This window comes from Mirounga leonina, unplaced genomic scaffold (genome assembly GCF_011800145.1).
Source record: "Mirounga leonina isolate KUSES-001 unplaced genomic scaffold, KU_Mleo_1.0 Mir_153, whole genome shotgun sequence".
NCBI lineage: Eukaryota > Metazoa > Chordata > Mammalia > Carnivora > Phocidae > Mirounga > Mirounga leonina.
This window is the reverse complement of record NW_023270387.1, coordinates 36,786,273-36,812,490: the sequence shown is the minus strand read 5'-3', so window position 1 is coordinate 36,812,490 and position 26,218 is coordinate 36,786,273. Positions and strand designations below refer to the sequence as shown.

The following is a 26,218-nucleotide window of genomic DNA, read 5'->3' as shown; positions in this document are numbered from 1 at the left end:
GGGTGGCGAAACGCTCGGCGCCCTCGAAGCGCTGACAGACCTTCACGGGAGCCTTGAAAGCAGGAGGCAAACTAGACACTTCAACCTCCGAGAACCCATCACACTCCAACCCCCATCCCCCCACCCCGCCCCAGCCGCCGCTCGGCCCGCCGCGCCCGCAGAGGCCGCCATGCGGCCCGCGCGCTGCCTCGCGCTGGGCAGCCTCCTCGCCCTGGCCGGGCTGCTGGAAGGCCGGCTCGTGGGCGAGGAGGAAGCCGGCTTCGGCGAATGCGACCGGTTCTTCTACGCCGGGACCCCGCCGGCGGGGCTGGCGGCCGAGGCCCACGTGAAGGTCTGTCAGCGCTTCGAGGGCGCCGAGCGTTTCGCCACCCTGTACAGCCGCCGGGACCGCATCCCCGTGTACTCGGCGTTCCGCGCCGCGCGCCCCGCGGCCGCCGGCGCCCAGCCCCGCTGGCTGGTGGAGCCGCAGGTGAGCGAGCTGAGCCCGAGCCCGAGCCCGGGCGCGGGGCTGGCCCCCGGGGGCGGGGAAAGGCAGCCCCCGCGCCTTCGGGGCCAGGTCGGGAACCCCGGGTTTCCGAGCCACGCCGCCGCACCCCTGTCTAAGCCGCAGCCGGGGCTTGGCGGTCCGCGAGCCTCCGCTTAAGCCGCGGGGGCCCCGCGGTCCCCAGTGGGAGGTGGTTCTCCCCTACATTTCGGGGTAGACGTCTGCGGTGTCTCATTCATTTCCTGACCGGTGAGGAGCGTGAGATGGACAGTTCAGATCAGCGGAAAGCCTAGGCTGGGAGCCCACAGGCCTTGGCGCAGGTCGTTGCCATAGTTCTTTGGGCCCCCCCCCCGGGTAGGTGGTGGGCGTTTTCGTGCCCATTTTGCAGAAGGGGCGATCAAGGCCCAGGGAGTGAAGAGACTTGTGGAAGTCTGCCCAGCTGGTAAGTTGGGGCAGGTGTTTTGGCTTAGAGGTTCACTGCCCTTTCTACTTATGGAAAAGCTGCTCTTCTGCAGAGGCCACCTGAACCTGAAAACCCCTTGTGCACAGGACATGGAGTAAATTCGACCTGAAGTTCTGTTGAGTTAGGACAATCAAGGTACATAGTTTTAGAAATGCCATGGGATAGTTAGAAATAGGGAAACTGACCATCTCCAGCTAGTGGGAAGGGCAAACTAGTTTTACCCGACTCTTCATATCTGTATTATCAGACCACTTGGAAACCATGTCGTGAGTGTTCTGTACTGGCTGGCGAGGGTGACCAAACACTGCGGAAGGTCCCCAGGGGCCCTGCTGAACCTGCCTTAACGCATCCTGCCCCACCTCTGCATAGCTGGCCTCCTCTCTGCAGACCCAGCCAGGCTCCCCTTGGGTGTGTTCTCCGCCTCTCACCCGCCTCCTCCCACCCTGTACCTGTCCCAGCCGTCAAGACCACCTTGGCAGGGGGCAGAGCTACTCACTGAGCCCACCCACTCCTGATGGCCAAAGCTGGCTAAAACCATATGGGTGAACAGACTGTGGCTTTCAGGTGCTTCTTTCCGAGCCCTGGGTTGTAATCCCTGTATGTCATCCAGGTATTTCTAGCTCTGAGAGCTTGGCCGGGACTCACGTCATCTTACACCTCAGTCTTCTCTTCCTGTCCGTGTCCAATCCATAGCTGTCTCCTTGATGTCAGGACCTAGGAGATCAGGCATGTGTGAAAAAGCCTTTGTAAACTGTACACATGTAAGACATATATTAATCTACAATTAGTTTGTCCCCAGCTGCACCCCTCAAGCTCTCTGCGTATCCCGCAATTCATTATACATCACAATTGTGGGCCTGTCAAGAAACAGATGACCTAGGCCTTTCTCCTTGAGGATCTTCTGGACGGCTCAAGGAGACAGAACATACAAGTGAGGAAGACACAGGAATGCGTGCTAAATTTCCATTGAATTCAGAGCACATTTAGTAATCACCTGCTGGGTGCCAGGCACATAGGGAACCAGGAGAAGAGAGGGTAGCTCTTGGACTCCAAGGCTTCCTGGTGTGCAGGTGAAGAAGCCTGCTGGGTGGAGACGAGCAAAACAACTGATTAGAGCCAAGCAATGTGGGTTCGAGAATGTTTTTATTGACGAGCTGTAAACTTGGGCAGGCTATCCTGGAGCTAATAACAGGGTGGCCTTGAGGATTAAATGAGTTACTATATAAAGTTCTCTGAGAGATGCCTGGCACATAAGTCCTACCTATTGTTAGGACATAAGCAAAGCCTATACTTTCATAAAGGTAAACAAAGTCCTATTAGATTTAATCTCTCTTGGAGGTGAGAGGGGAAAGCCTTGGGGTCAGGGTGACATTTGTGTTGTGCCTGGAGGCGGAAGCAGAGAGTTCAGAAGAGAGACAAAGAGGAGGAGGACATTCCAAGCCTCCTGATGTTTTGGAGGGAACACCAAAAGTGAGAAATGCACATTCAGGGATTAGTGCATGGGGAGTGGTTGGAGCTCCTGAACTAGTAGAAGTATGTAGGTGACAGTCTGCTCAAGTGTTGCAAACAGAGGGGGATAACGGAAGGGAGAGGGCAGGTATGAAGGAATAATCAAGGAAGGCTTCGTGAGGCAGAGCCATTGATGCAGTTACAGAAGGAGTCACAAAGGAGCAAGTTTTGGGGGTAGAACCAAGTTACAGAGGCACAGGAGACCCTGGGCCCCTGGGGGCAGGAAATGAGGAATGGCACTGGGGAGGTAAAAGAGGATGGGGAGGGAGGGGGGACATTGTTCCAAATGGCAGCTTGAGAGGGGAGATGAACAGTGGTTTAGAAAAGGACAGGAGGCCATTGAGTTCCCAGCTGGGGAGGTCAGAATGGTGGCAGTGGCTGATGCTTTCCCCGCACGATGGGCTCATGTCCGCCTCCTTCCTACCCCAGCCTCAGTCAGGAGCCAGAGGATATCAGGAAGGAGGGGTGGAAGGAGAGAGGGAGGAAAAGCTGCAAGATGAGATGCAGGCGGGCTCTGGAACACACTGCAGCAAACCTGACCCCCCCCCTCTCCCCTGCAGCCTGCATCCCAAGGCCTGCCTCCCAGCCAAGGTCCCCACTCAGGGCTAACTGTGGACTTCTTCAGAGCACTTTGTAATGCTGAGCTGCCTTGTGCCCACATCACCTTTTTTTGAAGTCAGCTTTACCAAGAGGCCCAGCAGACAGGGAAGGAAGAGGCGGGAGGCCAAAGGAGCTCAGTACTTGCTTTGAGCGATGAGTCAGGCAGGGCTGTGCTGGCCCTGGGGGCTCCCTCAGCCCAGTTCAGCAGCTTTCACAGCTGTCCTGCAGTTTCCCTTGGGAAAAAACACCAAAATTGAAGATCACAGAAACTTAGTCACTCTTGAGCTTAAAACCTCTAGGTGTTGGCTGCCCAACACCTACCGGACCAAGTTTATCCTGCAGGATGCAGTTTAACAAGGCTCTCCACGTCCTGGCTCCTGTCTCCAGCTCCAGCCTTGGTTCTCACTCCTCCACGCCCTCACATTTTATGTTCTAGCATTATCCCGCTGCTGGGCATGCCTCTCAGAAACTGTACTGTTTGTCACTTCTGCTTCTGTCCTCATGCTCAATCCTTTTGCTCCGAATCCCCTTTCTGTACTGCCCCATCTTGCCCCTCACTTCTTCCCCTCCCCCATCCTTTAAGCCTGCCGAGGTACCATCTCTTCTAGAAAGAACTGCGCACCTGATTTAGCTCCATGGCTCAGTACTCTGATAATTTCTTTCTTTTTTGTACTCCCCTCATTGTTTGTTTTTTTTAGATTTATTTATTTGTCAGAGAGAGGGAGAGAGAATATGAACAGGGGGAGTGGCAGGCAGAGGGAGAAGCAGGCTCCCCACTGAGCAGGGAGCCCAATGTGGGGCTCGATCCCAGGACCCCGGGATCATCACCAGAGCCAAAGGCAGATGCTCAACCGACTGAGCCCCCCAGGCGTCCCTGCCCACATTGTTTTATAATTACCTGCTTGTGTGTCGGTCTCCTCAGTGTGACCCTGAGAGGTGAACGCTGCACCTCACTCATCATGCTTATGTCACTAGTTCCGGGGACACAGAGAGTCTCTCAACAAGGGTTGAACAAAATAATTTGCTGTTGAGCTAGGTCAGGCAGCAGCGGGTGCGATGCTCTGCTTGAGCTTTCCTGCTGGGACATATACTGCTTCAGAGGCTTGCCCCATAGCTGGCCAGCAGCCGCTCATACAATCATGTTCCATATGCAGAGCTGGAACTTTCTTCTAAGTCCACCCCATTAGTCCCAGCTCTGGCCTTTGGAATGACCCCAAATGATTTGGATCTCTTCTCTGGACAATAGCTCTTTGGTGTCAGACACAGGATCCCATGTCCACCCACACTGGAAGAATTTAAATGGAATCTTCTGAGGGACAGAAGGAGAACTCTGGAGGAAGCAGAGAACAGCGGGCTGTAGTAGGTAGAATGGGGGGTGCCTGGGTGGCTCAGTTGGTTAAATGTCTGCCTTTGGCTTAGGTTATGATCCCGGGGTCCTGGGATCAAGTCCTACATCAGGCTCCTTGCTCAGTGGGGAGCCTGCTTCTCCCGCTCCCCTTGCCCTTCCCCCTGCTCATGCTCTCTCTCTCTCTGTCAAATAGATAAATAAATAAAATCTTAATAAATAAGTAAATAAATAAATAGAGAATGGGGAAAAGGAAAAAAAGGTGAGAAAATGTTCCCCCATTAGCATGGTGGAGATGCTTTAGAAGATTTCTAGTCAAGACTTCAGAGACCTGAGAACTGGGTTCTGGTTTAGTACAGGGAGCCTCAAACCTTTTAGTCTCTCAATTCCTTTCCATTTAATGGAAGAATTTTTGAGTGAAGTCTAAGTGATGCGTTACCAAAGTGCATTGTCAGTTCATGCTGGAGGCCATCATAGAAGACTCTACCATTTTATAAAGATGAATGCTGAACGGATCTGGCTTCGTATTCAGCTTACACTTCTTTAATCTTACAAAAATACTCTGAGGTAGATGTCATTGTCTTCACTGTAGAGATGAGGAAATGGGCTCAGAGGGGTTAAGTGATGTGCCCAGGGTCACACAGCTTGGGTTTGAACTCATGACTATTTGCTCTTAGTCCAGTGCTCTTTGAATATATCATGGAGATTCTTTGACTTCATAGGGAATCCACTGCATTAATGGCCATAGGTTTTTAATTCTCATCTTTTATATGGGGATCTTAATTTCTACTTCATTTCTCGTTCCAATAGTTAGTAGGGCAAGTGGGAGCACAAATTTGGCCACATAAATGTTGCTTAGGTGCCAGTGGCTCTGGAATGAAGGGTAGATTCTGGTTAACTACAAAAGCATTGTCCTGAAGCGCCCATGAGGCCATATTTCAAATCCTAGTCAATGCCTGTGAACAGTGATCACAAGTTAGAACCTTGATTAAGTTCTGGATCTTTAATTTCTATCAGTGGCTTCTCGCCTACACACACCCTGAAACTGTTAGACAGGCCTTTATTCTAACATCAGTCCCTTTGTCATTGTGTCAGAGAACAGATACATCGAAGACATCATACACCTAAATCCCTGTGCAGCAAACAGGACAATTCTGATACATACTTTCTAGTTAGGAGACTTGAATTCAGACCTCCTGCTCTGCTGCTTATAGGCTATGGTGACCTTAAATTCTTCCAGTCCTGTTTTTCTCATCTGTTCATTAGAGGCAACAACAGTATTTAATTTCATGTAGTGGTTGTGACAAATGACCAAAGTAACACACATAAACCTGTAGCATGGTACCTGGAATCTGGTAAGGTCTTAGGAAATATTAATGTGTCTACTTTACTAAGGTCTTACTCTAATAGGTATTAGTACTTTTTTTTTTTTTAGAGAGAGAGAGTGCGGGGGATGGGGGCAGAGGGAGAGAGAAAATCCCAAGCAGGCTTCACGCAGTGTAGAGCCTGACTTGGGACTCGATCTCATGACCCCGAGATTACAACCTGAGCTGAAATCAAGAGTTGGATGCTTAACTGACTGAGCCACCCAGGTGCCCTGGTGTTTTTACATTAAACAAATATATGTAAGTTGTACACCCACCATAGGCCTTGAACTCACAACCCTGAGATCAAGAGTTGTGTGCTCTGCTGACTGAGTCAGCCCCCCTTTTTTATTACCTTTAAAATTTTTTTTTTTAATTTTTTTAAGTAAGCTCTGTGCCCATTGTGGGGCCTGAACCCATGACCCCGAGATCAAGAGTCACATAATATATAGGTGTAAGACATACACAAATACACACAAATGGAATGTTGGATTAGACAGGTGACTCTTACAGTCCTACAGCTCTCTTAAAATGTAAAGCATCTGTGTATCTTCTCAAACTGGGCCGCATATATTTCATATCATACAACAGGTGCTTAGAAAGAGCTTTGGTGAGAGACTGAATGGATAGATGGATGAATGGATGGATTTGGGTGATTGAAAGAACAAAAATAAAATTGGTGCCAGAGATACCTCCACCCTCCTTGTGCTGAGTCACCAAGAGGTGTGTTGTCACAAAACAAATAGTGAGCAATGGCAATGGCACTGCAATCGATGGCGCTGAGTCTGGGTAAGTCTGGGAAGCGGCTGACTCAAAGGGATGATTCCAAAGTCAATCACTCACAATTTCTTCCTCACTGGGGTGCACATAGCAAAAACAGAAGTCACTTAGGCTCTCTTTCCTTGAATTTTTCTCCTCTTCTAGGTTTTTCTTCCTCTTTGAATTCAGTGTTTCTGTTTGATTTGTGGTCGTTCTCAGGAGCAAGTTAAGGGACTTGCCCTACATTGGCAGAACATTTTAGGGCCCTTTTGTCCTGAAACAGTTCAGGGGTGACATCGCTGTACACCATTCTTTCAGTTCAGACTGAAATTTGGACAGTCCAGGGAAGGAGATGTCATTTACTGATTCCCTCACTATGGACAAGGGTCTTCACAAATTAACTCATTCATATAACTAGATATTGTGATCCATGTTTTATAGTTTAAGAAACTGAGCTTCAGAGTGGTGAAGCCACTTACCCATGGTCACACAGCTGCTAGATGCAGAGCCTGGATTGGAAGTTACGGCTGCCCGATTCCCAAGCTCTTACTCTCCTTTCCACTCGAGTGTGAGGTCTTCCAGTGACGGTGTTCGTATTTTCTCTCCAGATTCCAAATTGACTGACTAGGGTTGTTAGTTTATTTTCATTTTACTGAATTCATCTAGTTCTTTGGATGATTTGTGGCTTTGCTTTGGAATGGGCCATTCTGAAAATCTCGGCTTCAGATTATTCTTAGCTCAGTTATGAGCTCATGGTGATTCAATGGAGCTTTCCCTGAATAAAGATTTTATTCTTTGGGTTTCAGATTTCTCTTCCTTTTAAACTGTCAGTGAAACTTTTAACAAGTAAGAATATGAGAAAATAAATCCTCCCATCCGCCAGTAGCTTTCGCTTCCTGTGATCTGGTCTTTCTCCTAGAATTACCGTTCATTCAAGAGTACGGTCCCCCTTCAAGTTGTATATCATGTCTCCAGAGTGGCCACGTAACCTATCGGCCCCATGGAACGTGGCATCTGTGGCAGCCATAATTTGTTGCCTCTTGATATATCTAGTTAGCCACTGAAAGGAAGGAGAAATAGAAAAGAAACTGACTCATGGCGTGAACCAAAAATAGAAGCACCATTAGTATTCCAGTCATGCCTCTATTGACCCAGTGCCGGACAGAGTGTGGCTCCATCCAAAGAGGTCAGGCTGAGGACATCCTATACTTTGAATCAAGATGAAAAATATGGGTACATTTCATTTTGCAGAGTAAACAGGTGGCTGAAATAGTGTTTGAAGATAAAAGTTAAATTACATGTTCCAGTCGACTTGTACCTTAATTTTAGGGATGATTGGTTTTGAGTTTTGATTGAGTTTCAGTTGGCAGGAACGCCTAATGCTTTAATAAGGCCCTGGGTCCTCTATCAATGAATTCCCCAAGTCAACAAATATTTACTGGAGCATCTGCTGTGTATCAGGCACTGTTCTAGGCCCTGGGAATGGAGCAGTGAATCAAACAGACAAAAATACCTTCTCTCGTGGAGCTTACTATCTAACAGAGAACACAGGCGATAAAATAAATAAATAAAAAACATAACATGTTAAATAGTGAAAGTGCTAAGAAGAAAAGTAAAGCAAGGCAGGAGGATATGAGCTATCAAGGAAAAAGTGAAGTTTTCAAAGGGTTTTCAGGGAAGGTATCACTGTGGAGGTGACTTTGTGTACAAACCTGAAGGAAGGGACAAAGCCAGTCATGCAGGTATCTGGGGGAAGGATGTTCCAGGCAGAGAGAACAGTAAGTGCAAAGGCCTTGAGGCAGGAGTGTTCCTCATGTTTGAGGAAGAGGCCAATGTGGCACAAGAAGGATTAATGAGGAGAGAGGCAGGAGATGAGGTCAGAGAGGTGGGGTGGGAGATAACAGACCATGTAGGGCTTCTGGGCTGTTTGTAAGGGATTTGGCTTTTACTCCATGTGGGACGGGACGCCACTCTGCCGACTTTGGGGGGTGGGGTTTGATGTGTTCTGACTTACATTTTAATAGGATCACTTTGGCCACTTGCATTGAGAACAGACCATGTGGGTTCAAAGGCAGAAGCAGAGAGGCCAGATGGGAGCTTTCAATATCTGGCAAGAGGCGGTGGAGGCTTGGACCACTGGGGGTGGCGGTCTAGTTCTGGGTATAATTTGAAGGGAGAGCCAAGAATGAGAGAACGGGAGGAGTGGCAGACAACCCCAGGGACTTTGGCCAGAACAACTGGAAGAATGGGGTTGCCGTGAATAAGACGAGGATCCCGGAGAAGGAGTGTTAGACGTGCTAAGTACGAGATGCCTCTCGGTGTTCTGCGGAGCTTCAGGTAGGGCTGAAGGATGGTGCTCACTCATGCTTACTTACCACCCTGGGTGCTCTTCCAGGCCTGATTCACGTGTGAGCTCATGTAATCCTCAGGGCAGCCATAGGAAATAGGGCTGTCATTATCCTCCTTGGACAGAGGAGGCTCCTGAGGCACAGAGAGGGTGGGTTACTCTTCCATGCTCATACAGCTAGGAAGCGTGGGACTGGGGCTCTCTGACATCAGAGAGCCCATGGAGTTGCCTCTCTTAGCAAACCCGTTAACGTACGGGGGAGTTCCTATTTCCCTCTCCTGAGTGAAGCTCCTCTTTGCAAAGCTCACAGATTCCTTTATCAGGACTTCATAGACCAGAGCATGTTCCCAGCCCCACGGCCGTGTGCCGATGACCGTGGACGCTCACGGCCTCCAGGTGCACACTCGTGCTGAAACCACGGCAGGTTACCGGAGCCGTAAGCGCTGTGCTGGGTGGAGGGTGCTGTTGGCTCCCTTTTGCAGTTGTGCTCTGTTCCGATCCGTCGATCCATCGTGAGCACTGCCCGTGGCCATTATGCAGACAGACATTCTCCATAGGGTTGGTGGGGGGGGGGATCATCTAAAAACTGTCTGGCAACAAGTATTGTCCCTTGCGTCTCAGTGAGTGTGGCCAGCATAAGGGAGGGCTCTTGCATCTGTGGGGGTGTGGAGCTGTTGCTGCTGGAAGTGGGCTGGGTGCCATGCATGAGCCTGAGGCGAGCCCAGCTCCTGACCAGGTGCCAGCTGCCCCAGGGCGGGGGGGGGGGGGGCGGTGCAAGCAAAGCACACCCTCCAGAGCCCCACCTCTGGAACAGAGAGGGAGGACCCACTCATCCATCCTTCAGCCTAGAGAGCTCGAGTCCCTCCAATGCCCCCAGCCTGGTTCCCCAGAGTAGGAAAGGCAGCTGAACCCAGCACATTCTGAAACTTCATACCCCGGTAATGTCATACACCCTGCTTTGGGACCAGGAGAGGACCTTCTCTCCAACTCAGCACACCCCACGTCCTTGAAAGGACAGAAATTCCCTTTTCCTTTATGGCTGTTAGTAAACTGACATCCTCTCCCCAGTGCACATTCTTACCTTTGCCCTTATGTCCTAGGTAACCTGGCATTCACCCAGCTTGGTAAATGAGCCTTCCCGCTGTGTCTGGGAGATGGTAGCATTGGTTTCAGGAAGTCCCCTTATCATCATTTTAATATTTATAACTGAGGGAAGAAGTTGACCCATATCACATCAGTGTTTTGAGTGAATTGACCAGGACACATGACTGAACAGGGCCAGGTAAGGAAATGGCCACCGTTGATGTTTCTGAAAGACTGGTCATCCACCATAGTCTCAGGATGCACGGAAGCCTGGGGAAGGGAAAGGCGAGCTTACGAACCACCCATGATGACAGATGCCTCCTTCATGGCCAAGGGCACTGTTCGGGATGGTTGATGAACTTGCTCTTGCACTTCCTTCATTGGACAGACCTCCCCCCTGTGATCCCGGCCATCTGCATGCAGAGGTCCAAGCTCCCTTCATCTTCCTCTAGGCCTCTGCAAACAGCTTCCTCCCTGGTTAATTCCTCCTACCCACATCTCTAAACTTACTCCCTTTGGGAGCCAGAGAAATCCTCTCAGATCATCAATCCCGTCGTGCCTCCAACAGCCTCCCTGGAAAGCCTCCAGGGCTCCCCATTTCTCTTCCTATAAAGATGAGTCCTTATCGTGATGTCCAGAGTCCTGCATGTGTATCTCCCACTCCCCACCCAGCCTTATCCTGGGGCCACACACATTGCGAGTCCTTTACCTCCAGCCACTTCGGCTCATTTCTATGAGGGTGGTGCCGCTGTTTTCCTAATTCCCATCAAAGGACCTATGTATCTGCTGTTTTGTTTTGCATTTTGTCTTTCACGATATTTCAGAATAGGGCAACTGCCCAGAATACTCTCTAGTAGCACCAGACCTCACCTTTCTTTGCTAGTGTGTCACAGTTACACATGTATTTGTGTAACTGAGTGCCACCCAGTGAGACTTGAAGTTCCACGAGGGAAGGTGCAGGGCTCTCGTTGCTCACTGTCTGAGCCTCAGTCTCTAACACAAGGACCAGCACACTTTTTCTGTATATGGCCAAATAGGAAGTATTTTAGGCTTTGTTGGCCATAAAGTCTCTGACACAACTATTCAACTGGGCTGTTTTCACACAAAAACAGCCCCAGAGAATAATACATAAATGAATGAACGTGAACGTGGCTGTGTTCCAAGGGAACTTTATTTATGAAAAGTGGTGGTCGGTCAGATTTAGTTTCACAGGCTGTAGCTTGCCAGCCCCTGGTCTTGCTTCAGGCCAGCAGTTCATAAGTGATGAAGAAATGTTGCTCAGTGTGGAGCACTTAGCAAATATGGACTGAACAGCAACAGTGAAATTTGAAACGTGGGCAATCCTAGTCCTGTTGCAGCCCAGCAGTCCTAGATCTAGACCTACAGACAATTTTCAACTAACCCTTTTAATATATAGTAATGGCCATTATTTATAATACTAAGGGTTTTTAGAATTAGAAAAGTAATATATGCTTATGGTAAAAATATTTTTTGAGCATTTTAGAAGTCTATAAAGAAAAGGATCTCATTTCTCACAGACAGCTAACCTTTACAGTTTGTGTATGTGTATGTGCTAACATTCCAGAAATTTCTTTTTTTTTTAGATTTTATTTATTTATTTGACAGAGAGAGACAGTGAGAGCAGGAACACAAGCAGGGGGAATGGGAGAAGTGGGCTTCCTGCCTAGCAGGGAGCCCGATATGGGACTTGATCCCAGGACCCTGGGATCATGACCTGAGCCGAAGGCAGACGCTTAATGACTGAGCCACCCAGGCGCCCCAACATTCCAGAAATTTCTGTTCACATAGAGACACATATAGGCTCTCAGACCCTTGATTCTAGTCAACAAGGTTCAACACTCTTTTGGATCCCCAAGCCACAGCTAACCATACCCATGGAGTGGGAAAGTGAAGGGGCTCTTGATGAGTGGATTTGCACATGAATAGAAATAATTTATTTAATTTAGAAATGGAAGGCCTGGGCACCTGGGTGGCTCAGTCGGTTAAGCGTCTGCCTTCGGCTCAGGTCATGATCCTGGAGCCCCATGTCTGGCTCTCTGCACAGCGGGGAGTATGCTTCTCCCTGTGCCCCTTGCTCTGCTCTTGCTCTCTCTCTCTCAAATCAATAAATAAAATCTTTAAAAAAAAAAAAAAAAAGAAAAGAAAAGACAGAATGCTTGGGGCCCTCACATGCAAAGTCTACTTCATCATATTTATTCAAGTCAGTGTCTAGATAACTCATGGGTGGCCTGAAATAATCTTACCTTCTTGCCCCTTCCTGTGTTCCTGGGCAGTGGTGATCCTTGTCCTCTTATGGGGGACTCACTGGCCTGCCCAATGTGAGGAAGCCAGTCAGTGGCAGAGCTGACCAGTCTCCTCATTTCTAATCTGGTTCTGTTCCTAAGCCCTGCTGCCATATAGTCTCACATTTAGAAGAACTTGAAGATTAGCGACATTCAGGGTGCCTGGGTGGCTCAGTCGGTTAAGCGTCTGCCTTCGGCTTGGGTCATGGTCCCAGGGTCTTGGGATCAAGCCCCGCATTGAGCTCCTGCTCAGCGGGGAGCCTGCTTCTCCCTCTCCCTCTGCTTGCCGCTCCCTCTGATTGTGCTCTCTCCCTCTCTCTGTCTCTCTCTGTCAAATAAATAAGTAAAATCTTAAAAAAAAATGACATTCATAAAACCCAGGAGAAAAGTTTGAACAAATGGAAATGATTTTGCCTGAGGGCAGAATTTACTAGCCTCAAATCATATTTATTACACAACATTGAGAAGTACATGCTGTCTTTTTTGTGCTGAAGACACAGGGTAAGATTTAATAGTTCGAGGAGGGTTTAGGTTGGAAGCAAATAAGCCATTTCCCAATAGCGAGAGTTACTATGCTGTGGGAAAGGGTTTAGGGGCTGTCAGGTCCCCTTCTCTAATGATCTTCAAAATGAAGGGTAAATTTGTCAGTTGGCTTCAGAGGAAGGCTATTTCTTATAGCTCTCAGTTTGTGTGGAGACAGGCTTTGAGCCTTTCCCAGTTTTCCGATGAGGGCAACTCCGTAATTGGGTTGACAGTGGTTATATTGCTCACGGACCAGGTGCGGTACTGTTTTTTTTTGTTTTGTTTTTTTGTTTTTGCTGCTGTCAGTACTGGGTCCCATTCTGTGCCTCCGTTCTTGCCACAGGCCAGCCCCTGAGTATTTCCTCCCATTTACGTACGTAATAAATGTGATCACAATCAACCAGAGGCCAGGGTGTATCATAAATTTGTTCTCTGTCGGTGAATTGGGGTTTAAGAGGTAGGTGTGGGATTATAGGGGTTTGCAGTGGTTGAAACAAGTCCATCTTGTTCATTATCTGCTCATTTACTTATTATTCCTGGTCAGTGGGTCTAGAGTTTCAGCATTGCAAAGAAGGAGGGGTGGAGGAGTTGACATCCAGTTGTTGATGGACACTGTGATCGGTGTTGCCATTCTCATCCACATCAAAACCGTTTATTGAGTTCTCAGCACCAAGCCAAGAAATAGGAGTCTCAGACCTGGCCCTGGAACAAGACCCAGTCCCTTCCCGCAGGTGTCTTGTTACTTAAGGCAGGGAGGCAGATCATGACCGTGACTGAATTCTCTCCTACTAGACTGTTAGGCCCAAAGGGGCAAGGACTGAGCGAGCACACAGAGTGGTTGAGAAGGTGGGTCTTACAGAGGGACAAAATTGGGTTGAGTCCTAACTCTGTCATTTACCAGCTGTGTGACCTTGGAAATGTTACTGAATTTCGTGGAGCTCAGTTCCCTCTCTGTGACATGGGCTAAGAAATTGTCCCTATTCCACAGGGGAGTAAGGAAGACGGTGTCACACTGTATGCAGAAGGTCCTCTGCATTGTAACATGAGCACTCAGTACGTGTATATTAAGCATGTGGGACGAACAAGTGCCCTTGGCTTCCCCGACCATGCCCGCCTTGGAGACAACCAGGCTAAGGGTCCCCAGGCTCCTATGTTTGCCTTGAGTATTATTGCTCAAATCGTTTCCTGGCCTGTGCTGAGGAAGTGAGAGGTCAGACTCTCCAGGTGGCCAAATGGGAGAAGACAGGTGAGGCCAAGCAGATGCAAAACCAGTGCTTCGTCAGTGTTGTGCTCACCTTTGGCAAAAAGAAGGGTCCCAATGCCAACTCTAAAGTGCTGTGTAATCCTGGATTTCTGTAATAAAACTGTTGAGCTGGTTACAAACAAAAACCCATACTCCTGCTCCATTGCTACTTTTCTTTTTTTTTTTTTTTTTAAGATTTTATTTATTTATTTGACAGAGAAAGACACAGCGAGAGAGGGAACACAAGCAGGGGGAGTAGGAGAGGGAGAAGCAGGCTTCCCGCGGAGCAGGGAGCCCGATGCGGGGCTCGATCCCAGGACCCTGGGACTATGACCTGAGCCGAAGGCAGTCGCTTAACCGACTGAGCCACCCAGGTGCCCCTCCATTGCTACTTTTCTTATGACTGGCCTCAGCTTCTTCACAGAGTTCGGTGGCTTGTACACTGTCCTCCATGTTACTTTGCCCATTGATACATTCTTTGTTGGGGAACTCAGTAGAAATTCCTTCTCTCTGCTCCATGGGGTGCCCCTCCGGTCTGTTCCCAGACTTCTGGAACCAAGACAACCTTATCTCTTCATTTGCTCCTGAAATTTAATCCAGGTGTCTGGAAGGTTCCATGCCTATAAGGTTCCTGCCCCAACTCCCACAGGGCACTTGCTTCAGGCTAGTTGGCGCATGAATCACACGCTTACTCAAGCTTATTCAGGTGAAGGGCAGGGCTGTTGTAACAGATCACTGGTAGATTCACAGACATAGGAACCGAGGTACACACAGGCCTCCAAGGAACCAGAGCTGGGAAACTTCTAGAAGCCAAATGGTCTCACAGTCTTCAGGGTCTTTATCCTACCCTCCTGATCTTTTAAGGGTTTTCCTGCTTTCCCATGGGTCAGCCTGGCTCCCAGCCCTAAACTGCACATGGCAGCCTTCACACTGATTGTTGGCAGTCTCTGAGTTTCTTGGATTGAAAACCCGGGAGAGAGCCATCTGACTGCTTGCTGGCCAGATATGACTGGCAAGGAGGTGGGTAGGAGGGGATCATGTGGTAAGAAGTGCTGCTCTTCCAGAGATAGTATCTGAAATAGTTAATTTAAAAATGGAAGTTAACTATAGCATACTGACCGACCAGGGCTGGTATGGCTGGGGGTGGTCTGGGAAAGTCCAGCCTGCGCAGCCATATTCGACTTCTCAAGGGACCTCCACTAGTCAGCAGAACTGGTTCTGTACCATCTCTGTGTGTAACTCAGGCCACGAAGGCCCCAAGGTGCAATTAATCTCCCAAGACTGGGTGAGTTCCGATCTCAGGAAAGCACTCACTGAAGGTTCTATCAACCAGGGTCCTGGCAGGAAACTGGATGGAACTCTCAAAGTAGCTTAACCAACAGAATTGAATGAAGAAATTATTTACAGAGAATTAAGAGAGTCAACGAGATATGGTAAAGCTGCTAGGGCCCAGCCATTTTTACAGGAAGCTGTCACCATCCCAAGCTGTGGGATCAGGTGGGAGCCTGGTGGGAGCCATGATGGCAGAAAAACTCAGCCAGAGCTGGAAACACTGCAGCCGGCTGGAGGGAGAGCAAAAGAATAAATACTCCGGTCGCTGTCTCCCCCACCTGCCCCCTGGCTGAGCCAGAGGGCACGAGAGCTCAGATGATGTGGTCCCTAGAAGTCACCCTCCTGGGGCACAGAGCAGGGCGGAGAAGAGTGGAGAATGGATCTGGGAGGCCAAAGGGGACCACCCAGCATGGGAGGCTGTGAGGCTGGGGCCGGGCCCGAGCACCCAGGTGGAAGGCAAGGAGTGGGGAGGAATGGTGGAGGCGCCGCCACCCCCACCCCTGAGGTCACAGGTGCAGAGGGAACCAGGGAAGCATTCACATGACATCCATGTAACTCACATGGTTGGGGACAGATTGGCCTATTTTGGTTGAATGTAAGGGAAGATTTGAATGAAGAGATTGGAGGAGTTTTGTGTGTTGGGGGGGGGGGACTTACAAATATGCCTGTTTGTCATTTACCCAGGAAATATAGGATTCTATCAAAGATGTTAGACTAGTGAGATACGCTCAAAAGAGTATACATAGCAAAAATGGACTTCTCATTCCATATATGAATAAGGCAGGAAATCCACGTTTACACATGTTTATGATCAGAACACTAACTGGTCCGATAGGAGGCAGACTTAAATGGCCCTATAATCCTTTGTTCTCTCCCTTGGTGTTATCATCGGAGCTCTTGCAGTTTGTGGATAATGCTCTCACAAATCACAAGTATCATGTGAATCACTTAAGCCCGGCGGGGGCACTACCCAAAGGTGATTTAAACATTTGTTTTTAGGTGTGGGGTTCATGGAGCCCCCCACCCCGCATCAGCCTCACCTGGGATGGTGGTAAAAATGCACTTCTGAGCCCCACTCCACACCTACGGAATATAGCTCTGGGGTGATGCACAAGAGTCTGCATTTTTAACAAGGACCAAGGTGCTTCTAATATAAACTGAATTTTGAAAACTAATTTAATGGGACATCACTAATTTCTGGTAGTGGCCATCTGGGCAGGAGTTAATTCCACCAGAGACTGATAGGATAAAAGAGAATCTGATAAGATCTAGCCTAGTGGGTTCTCAATTTAGAGTCATCAGGAGAACTTTAAAAACATCCTGATTCCTAGCCCTCTCCCGACCCCAGAATTCCTATTTCATTGGTCCGGGGTGAGGCTTGGACATATTCTGACCTGCAGGTCGGGTGCAGTCAGGGCATTCAGGTGCATTCAGGTGAAGGGCAGGGCTGTTGTAACAGATCACTGGTAGATTCACAGACATAGGAACCGAGGTACACACAGGCCTCCAAGAAACCAGAGCTGGGAAACTTCTAGAAGCCAAATGGTCTCACAGTCTTCAGGGTCTTTCTGACCTGCAGCCGGTGATTATGACCTGCAGCCGGACCTGAGCACCGCTAATCTGGTCTGAACCCAGAAGGTGGAAAAAATTAGAAATGGAAATGTCTCAGCTTAACAGACTTTTCGGAATTCTGTACCACACAGTCACATGCTAAGAATAATTGCTCTGGAAAAGAAAGCAGAGTAGAGAGTGGAAAATAGGCTTCAGTGAGTAACGGGGAAGGAAACCAAGAAGAGCAGGGATGATGTAACCTGAGAAGGTACTGCACTTCTGGAAAGGTCTTAAAGGAGTCGGCACACTTCTGTAGGCTCCCAGAAGGAGTTTGAAACTTGGCGCTTTGTACGAGAAGGAGCAACCAGAGGAGTCCCGTGGGGAGTTTGTCCCCGAGGCCACTGAGGCTACCGGCTGGCCTCCCCTCAGGCCTCCCCTCCCAGCAGGTATTGCTGTTCAGGGTTGGTGCATTTTTTAATCCCTCCCTTTTATTGACTTTTTTTTTTTTTTTTTAATTTCCAAGGCAAAGGAAAGTCTGAGATGGAATTGGAACAGCCTTGTATTCTTTCTTCTGCTCTGTCATCCTCTGACTTAGGAGAGAACCCTTCACCGGGTTGCCTTCGCACCTCTGGGGTCGGGGGACCCATGCTGGGCACCTACAGGGCGCACAGCGGCCGGAGGTAGAAATGCCTGCTGCGCCCCGCCACAGGAAGGTGTGTGAGTGGCCCTGGGGGCCCAGAGGAAGGGTGATTCACGGGGAGGAAGGCCAAGAGGACCAGGAAGCCCGCCTGAGTGCTGAAGGGCTGGTCAGGAAGTGGAAAGCCCTGCATTTCTCCTTCAAAAAAAAAGAAAGAAAAGAAAAGAAAAAATTAAAATAAAAAAAAAAAATCCTGCTAAGTCTTCTAAAGCTGTTTCTATTCCCAAGAGGATAAAGAATATTTTGGATGCCAAACAGGGAGGTTTTTTTTTTTTCTCTCTTCAGTGGGTGGGTCGGAATTCTGTTTCTTCCTTTTCCCGAGAGCTGCAAGGCCTTATGGGTTATTCCTCCTCAAATACCCTTCATCTGCTCTCGTGGTCCCACCAGCCTCCCGCTCCTTTTCTGAAAGGCAGCACTTTCCTCAAGCTGGGTATTTTCCGTGGTGAGTGCATTCTCTCAGGATTCACCCAAGGCCTCAGGTCTAGTTTATTCTCCCGTGTGCGACTGTGGAGAGGGCCTGTTTGCGCCAGCCAGCTCCAGGTCTGATAAGATCATCTGATGTTCCAACTGTTCCCTGTAGGAGGGGCCCTCTGACTGTTCCATGGTGGGTAGTGGGATGATAGCATCTTTTCAGTGTCTGTGTGTGTGTGTGTGTGTCTGTCTGTCTGTCTGTCATAACTCAGGGCAGAAACAGAATTGGAACACCAACGGGTCAGCCCATTCGATGACTTAGCTCTTGTTGAAAATAAAACAACTCCCCAAACGAAATAGCCTCTTTGTCCCCAGTTAGGTAGGAGCCCACTAGGTCTCTCCTGATGATAGGATCGTATCTGAAGCAGCCCCGCAAGTGCCTGTCTAGCCCCAGCTTCAGATTCTCCTGGGGGAGGAAACTCCACCCTTCCCGAATCATTGCAAAGTTTTTTAACTGTTTTGATGATCCTCCTAGATGACCCCTGGTCCACGTCCTCTGAGCCTGTCCTGCTCCTCACCCGCACACACTCAGTCTCTTCATGAGCAGTGCCCGTAGCTGTCACCTACCACCGTTGGCCCCTGCCCACCTGGCCTCTGATGCCAAGGCCCCCCTGTCCCTTTCATCCTGTTTCTGAACCTGTTCTCGGAGTATGGGTCGTGGCTGTGGGTAAAATAAGTACAAAAACGACAATCCTGGCCTAAGCAGAGCTGGCCTGTCCCATTAATCCTGGCTGGCCTCTACGGAGCCTCCCTTTCTTTCCAGCATCTTTCCTTGCCTCTCTCCTGAATTCCCCGGCACAGTGACCTCCAGAGGCTTACAGACCTTCCCTAGGCTCTGCCTCCATGTCCCCAATGATGGCAGAGAACTCACCAATCCCAACTCCCCACAGACCCTTTCCTCTTCCCCTGTGTTCTCAGCAGAGGTTCTCTCGTCCCGGCTGACTCCTCTCCACATGCTCCCAGTAGCATTCCCTTTGCTGTCCCACCCTGCTGTGCCGTCAGTGCTCGTGATCACCAGCATACTAATCAGCCACCACCTACCTAGAACCTACCATATGCAGCATCCTCATCGTGTTTTAGGCAGGCGAAAGTATGAGGCGATCCCGGTGTCTGTGGAACTTGCAGTCTGTAAAAATATAAGAAGCAAATGCACAGGAGCCCGATATCCACATGCAGACACCTCCATCCCCCCACCCCGATATCTCTTTCTGCTGGATCCATTGTGTGTGCTCTTTAAAACTAATCCTGGTGACTAGTTATGAGCGTCTCCCACCTTCCCCTCCTCCTCACCTGGCATCCCACCCCTCTGCAAAGCCTCTGTGCAGCTGTGTGTTCTGGAACATTCTGTGCCTGTGCACACTCTCAGGGCACACACATACTTTCCCTCTGCTGCCACTTTCTTGCCCCATGGCGCAGTCCCCCAACTGGTCTTGGAGGTCTTGGCTGGGACCCTCTGGTCTTCTGGCCCTGTGGGGTCATCTGTCTCGTCAAAATCCTTGTGCAGTCTTGATACCGGGAAGGAGGTTTAGGGGTCTCCCCTGTACCTGCCAGGCCTCTGAACTGCTACAGAGAAGGTGCTTGTGAACTCCCAGAGGAGTTGAGAAGAGATCGAGAGGAAGGAGGAAAGAAGGGGGCTGAGTACTGCTGCCGAGTGCTGAAGCTTCGTGTTTGAGTTCTGCAGACCATTGTCACTGTTGACAAATAGCTCCTCCTCCCCACTCAGTGACAAACTCTGCTGTGGCAAATCTGTGCCAGCTGCCTCAGGTCCCTAAGGTTTGCATGGACTTCGCAGCCCAGAAACGCTCAGGGACTGGGCCGGGGCTCAGTGGCACTATGCCCCTGAGATGCCTTCGAGCCCCAAAATACTCCTTGCATGCACAGAGACTCAGCAGCTCCACCCTCCCAATGCCCCTGGCCCTGGGCCGTGTGTGGGGGCTGGAAGACCATCTTTGCTGATCCCTGGGAGCCCTGCTTCTCGGCGAAGGGCCTGCTCATCTCCTGCCTTTACCTAAAGACTTCAACAAGCCGTCTGTGTCTGCAGTCCACTCTTGCCCATATCCAGTCACTTTCACCATCAGCCTTCCTTCCCGAACCCTCAGTGGAAATCGCCTTTTGAAGTGTCACTAAGGATTCTCAAATCATCGAAGGCTTTGGTCATTGTCTCCATCCTTCCCTTTCTTCTCTGCAGCGGGTGCCACGCTGTTGATCTTCTCTAGCCAAAGCTTTCTCCTCCCCTGACTTCTGATGTGACCCCAGGTGCCTGATTCTCCTGCGGCTCCGTGTCGCCCAGGTGTCTCTAGTCCTCCACCTGTCCTCCAGCATGGCCACCCTGGGGCTCTCGTGCTCCCTTCCTCACCCAGAGGCGCGGGGCTGGGGCTTTGGAGTCTGAGAAGCTGGCTATAAACCTTGGCCCTGCCATATTACATATTGGGTGACCTTGTATCCGTTGCTTATGTGAGTTTTCACTTTCCTGTGCGTCAAATGAAGATAATCCCTCGCCCAGAGGGTTATGTGAAGAGTAAATGCAGCAGGGCAGTGCTTTCTGAATTGTAGTCCTTTGCAAACCTGCTTTACAATTTTTGCCATATCTGAGGTGATGGGGATCCTATTAGGATTTAAAAAGATGCTTTATGTAGAGCATTTTCCGTGGTGCCTGGTGCATAGTGAGCACTCACTGGTAGTGATAATTATCCCATGATGAGTTATCTGTATATCAGATCATTTATACTCTGCTTCCTGCTGTCCTTTCCAATTAAGCTTTTCACTTTTCCTTACTTCGAATCCTGTTTTCGGGGGTGCCTGGATGGCTCAGTTGGTTGAGTATCCGACTCTTGACTTCAGCTCAGGTTGTGATCTCAGGGTCGTGAGATCGAGCCCCATTTCAGGCTCCGTGCTCAGCAGGGAGTCTGCTGGAGATTCTCTCTTTCTCCCTGCCCTGTCCCCTCTCAAATAAATAAGTCTTAAAAAGAGAGAGAGAAAGAATCCCCTTTTCACAGGCTGCTGGTCTCTGCCCCCATGCCTTGGTGTAGAAGTCTTGTTAAGCCTTACTGACCTTTCTGTGTCTCTACATTTATCGAAGTCTTGCACATCCTTCTAATCCCACCTCAGCTTCTGTCTTCTCCAAGAAGTGAGACATCATCCATGACTGCATTCATGGTGCCCTTCCTTCCTTTGAAATTCATGTGCTCTTTTTCTTTATATCACTTATTCAGCATTTGGGGTAACCTGCATGGCACTGTTATCTTTCTCTTGGCTTCCTATTTAACTTTGTATCTGTGTCTTGTTTTCCCAAATAGACGGTTCATTTCTTCTTGTGAAGGCCTATTTTGAGGCACATAAAGCAATGATTAAGGACACCAGCCATGGGGCTGGACTTGCCATGTTTGTGTGGTGATGCCACCCACCCCTCACTGTGACCTAGAAGAGGCTGCTTAATCTTGATGTGCCTCAGTGTCTTCATTTATCAAAAAGGTGATAATACCATAGTACCTAGTTTTTGGGTAAGCTTGAATGAGTGAAGACTTAGCATAGCCACTTACTGATTTAATACATGTGAAGTTCTCAGAAGAGTGCCCGGCATATGGTGCTCAAGAAATGTTGATGGGGGTGGTGGTTGTTACCAATGCGAATGCTTCCTTCTACAGTACTGGTCACACGTAATATCTGCTCAATAAATATTGTTGAATGGATGAGTATTTCCCCTACAGTCCTCCTTTGCAATTTTCTTCTTTTTTTTTTTTTTAAGATTTTATTTATTTGAGAGAGAAAGAGAGCACGGGTGGGGTGAGGGGCAGAGGGAGAAGCAGACTCCCCGCCGAGCAAGGAGCCCGATGTGGGGCTCCATCTGGGGACTCCAGGATCATGACCTGAGCCAAAGGCAGACGCTTAACCCACTGAGCCACCCAGGCGCCGTCCTTTGCAATTTTCTATCAGTCTCTTTTTCTTACATGCATGTTGGCAGGAAAACTGAAAGTCTGCTTTCATTTAATTCCAAAACAAAAAGAAACCCCATGGGTTTAAATAGCTTTTACTGTCCGATATAGAGACCAACTCATTGAGAGAAACCATTTTTTTTTCTTGGTACTGAATTCGAAAAGGAATTTATTATAAGATTATTTATGGGGCAGGATGCTGGTGGAGGGAGAGAGTTCATTTTTCTTTTTATTTATTTATTTATTTATTTATTTATTTGAAAGAGAGAAATGAGAGAGAGCACATGAGAGGGGGAGGGTCAGAGGGAGAAGCAGACTCCCCGCCGAGCAGGGAGCCCGATGCGGGACTCGATCCCGGGACTCCAGGATCATGACCTGAGCCAAAGGCAGTCGCTTAACCAACTGAGCCACCCAGGCGCCCCGAGAGTTCATTTTTCTAAAACCTACTTAGCATGTTGTGATTAGGAAAAAAATTTTCCATTAAACACAGGAACTGTATCAAATGACATGGGCTGCCCAGGGGGACCAGGTCAGCAGGGAGGGAGAGTACACAGAGAGGGCTTTGTACCTGTCCCTCCGTCCAGAGGTTCCGCTGGGAAACCAAAGAGTAAGATTAGTGGTGCTCGCAGAAGGGCAGGTGTAACCCAGAAATGTAATCTGAAATTACGTCTTACGTCACAGGCATATTTTTGTCTTCAGGGTGTGGCATTGTCAGTAATTTACTATGATGGCAATAACCAGATCATTAAACTGTGTCTGCAGAGAGCATGGAAAAATACATCTGCCCTTTACGTGACCATGTTTCAAAGAATATATTAGACTTTCTAAATCAAATACTTACTATTTTTAGTCCAGTTTCCCATAGGTGAGTTTGGTATTTTAGTTACATACACAGTGACATTCCTTCAGAAAGTGAAGGCTACCAAGACCCACAGGGCTGTTCTGTAGAGTTAAGTAAGGGTGGTGGTGACAGGGAGCTGTTATTCTGATTTTATTTAGCTATTCAGATGGTTCTTTAATGCATGACATTAAAATACCCGTCAGCCTGGGAGCAGAAGAAAGTTTTGTCATAGGTTAAAAAACTGGTTTTAAGACAGGAAGCAGGAATCATAATGGGCATGTCTGTCAGTGGAGGTCAGTGAGCAGGCTATTATAAGACCCTGGGATTTAATGTCTTATAAATGATATGGTAGAGTGACTTCATAATGGAATACCCAGTTTGTGTGTGTGTGTGTTTGAGGGGGGTTTGTTAGCACAGAGGAGGGGCGGAGTACACAGGGAGTAGAATAGGAAACAGCCTATTTGGCACCTGCTTCCAAACACCAGGGTCCTGGGATATTAGAATGATGTGTGTGTGCACCAGAGAGCCAAGCCCTTCCACACCTGGGCGCTGGGAGGGTTCATGCCCTAGGGACTTCTCTAGAGCCTTGGCTTCGAGTGCAAGTGATTGCAGTGTACCCTCTCTCCAGTGAACAGGATGCATCTCAGTACTTGCTCTCTTCTTTCAGATCGACGACCCCACCAGCCCCCTCGAGGAGGTGATTGATGAAGCTGATGCCATCACTTCTGTGAGTGGCCTGGGAAGCAAGCAAGCCCTGAGTACAGATTACCTGGACTCTGATTACCAAAGAGGACAGCTGTACCCGTTCTCCCTTAGCAAGGATTTCGAAGTGGCCACGTTCGCTCTCACAAACGCAGCTCCGATGGTCCCGTCCTTCCGGGAGCGGTGGTACCTGAATCTCAACAGCCTGATGGAGCGGGCCCTGACCCCGCAGTGTGGCAGCGGGGCAGACCTGTATATCATCACAGGCGCTGTGCCCTCAGACCACAGACTGAAGGACAGAGTGACCATCCCTGCGTTTGTCTGGCTGGCAGCCTGCTGCGCCGCGCCCGGGGGCGGCTGGGCCATGGGCTTTGTCCAGCACGCCCAGGACGGTGACGTCATAGAGGACGTGATGGTGAGAGAGCTCGAGAAGCTGCTTCCATTCAACCCCCAGCTCTTCCGGGACAACTGTGGCGAAACCGAACAGGACACGGAGAGAATGAAAAAAATCCTGGAAGTGGTTAACCAAGTCCAGGATGAAGAGCGAATGGTACAGGCGAAAGAGGGCACTCGTCCCCTCTCTAGCACCAAGGACCAGGGGTCAGCTCTGCTACCTCCAGAGCCATCTGAGGAGAGGAGGAGCTTTTTGGGCAAGTTGAGGAGCTTCCTCGCCACCCCCATCATCAGGCTTTTCCAGTTACTTTATTATGCTGCCGTAGGCATCCTGAAGAACGTTATATATGTCCTGTGGTTTGTTACCAAGCAGGTGTTTAACGGCCTAGAAAGTTGCCTTTACCGCTTGGGTTCAGCCACCATCTCATACTTCTTGGCCATTGGGGAAGAGTTGGCGAGCATTCCCTGGAAGGTACTCAAAGTCATGGTCAAAATCATCAGGGCCATTCTCCGGATCCTTTGTTGTCTGCTGAAGGCCATTTGCCGCGTTCTGGGCATTCCCGTCCGAGTCCTCGTGGACGTGGCCACTTTCCCCATGCACACCATAAGCGCGGTTCCGATTGTGTGCAAGGACATTGCGGTGGGCCTTGGTGGCACCATCTCTCTGCTCTTTGATGCTGCTTTTGGCACTATGGGTAGCCTGCTTCAGGTTATTTTTAGTATCTGCAAGAGGATTGGCTACAGGGTTACTTTTGACAATTCGGGGGAGTTATAGAACTCAAAAAAAACTAGGAGGGTCCAGTTACAGTGAATTTGATTTTTTTTTTTTTTTTAATAGAGAAAGCTGGAATATTTTGTCTTTACAATGGGTTTGTGTTCACTGTCAATTACCATTATATCTTGGCCTTTGGTAGGGGTATTTGCATGTTTTTGCAAACGAAGATGGTATAATTTAGACTTGAGCAAAGAGGGATGTTGAGAGTGGGATTATGTGTAGGTCATCTGTGGGATATGGGCAAACTTCCAAACCATTAGACTCTTTCTTCACTTTGCTACTAGATGGACCGCCTGAGATACGCTGGTGTTCATTTGTGATAACTAGGAATTACAGAGAAGGGAAGAATTAGGAAGAAGACAACCTTAATCCAAAGAGTTTCAGAGAGAATGGGAAAGGAATCTTGTTTCTGTTATGAGATGTAAGACAAGACCTATATAAATGCTGTTGGTCGATTCGTTTTCATTTGTTTCTCTTCCTCTCCAACTCATCTGACCTTGGTGAAGTGCAGACATGCTTCCCTGTTGAAATAACTTTCTTAGGGATAAAGAATTTGCTAATATCCCTGAGCTTTCCATGGCTTCCAAGGACCTGTAAGGTTGCTTGGGTTTTTTGTTTTTTGTCTTTTTTCCTCCCAAGATGAATTTTGCTGCATTTTTCTTTTAGGTAATGATAAGCATTTTGTTTTAAATGTGGCATAACAAAGTTTGAATGCAAGGGCAAATTGTTTGCCCTTTGAACAGTGTAGCACAGTCCTCTCAGGTATAAAGAAGAGATTGCAAGAGTCAGAGCCCTGCTGTGAGTAGGTGTTAGCTAAGCTTGGATTAACTTGATGTATATTAAATCCCTGGCTGGCAAGAATGAACTCAAAGACTGACATTTAGCTAATATGAAAATTTGTACCCTCCAACATTCTAGATCAGTCTTTGTTATTCTTCAGACAAGTACCCATTACAGTAAAATCTTTGACCTCTGTCCTTAAATGATTGTTTTGGTATGAATGTATACAGAAGAGCCACAAAAGAAAAAAAACTATTCTAGCCATCTCAGAAAAAAAATCCATATCCATATATGTTTATATAGGCATAAACTTGATTAAGAATCACCATGTCTTAGGAAATTACTTTTATAGTGTGTTTGAGGTTAGAAAGCATAACTCTCCCATTAATGCAAGTTTGATTTGAGAGCTAACCCCCATTTTTCTGATCAATTTATTTTAAATCTTGCCCTGAAAGAGAAAGCAGTATCTTCCAAACTTTGTTCCACCTTCCACAGCTGAGATGGAATCATCTGGATTTTTCTGAGTGTCCTCAAGAGTTGCCGTGAGGTAGAATTGGCCACGTGTAAAATACTGTCCTTGGGGGGGTAGAGTACCATTCATCTGAAAGTTAGTTGTAAACACCTGGGATCCAGAAAGGCAACAAGGAGAGAATAATGGAGAGAAATAATACTTCCAGTGGGTTGGTAGACAAGAAATGTGAGTGTAGTGAGTTCCATGTTGC

The 26,218-nt window shown here is 48.6% G+C and overlaps 1 protein-coding gene across 1 annotated transcript; it reads left to right on the top strand.

Moving 5' to 3' along the window:
* Window positions 1–129: 129 nt before the first annotated feature.
* On the top strand, window positions 130–25,173 carry ENDOD1 (endonuclease domain containing 1). The gene is made up of 2 exons (XM_035009351.1): window positions 130–469; window positions 23,514–25,173. The coding sequence occupies exons 1-2, from the start codon at window positions 170–172 to the stop codon at window positions 24,714–24,716; spliced, it is 1,503 nt and encodes a 500-aa protein (XP_034865242.1). The 5' UTR covers window positions 130–169; the 3' UTR covers window positions 24,717–25,173.
* The last annotated feature ends 1,045 nt before the right edge of the window (window positions 25,174–26,218 follow it).

Bases quoted from the DNA above. Each gene is read 5' to 3' on its own strand.
- ENDOD1 (XM_035009351.1), top strand. From the start codon at position 170: ATGCGGCCCGCGCGCTGCCTCGCGCTGGGCAGCCTCCTCGCCCTGGCC. The intron at 470-23,513 runs GTGAGCGAGCTG...CTCTTCTTTCAG, and splicing joins GCTGGCTGGTGGAGCCGCAG to ATCGACGACCCCACCAGCCC.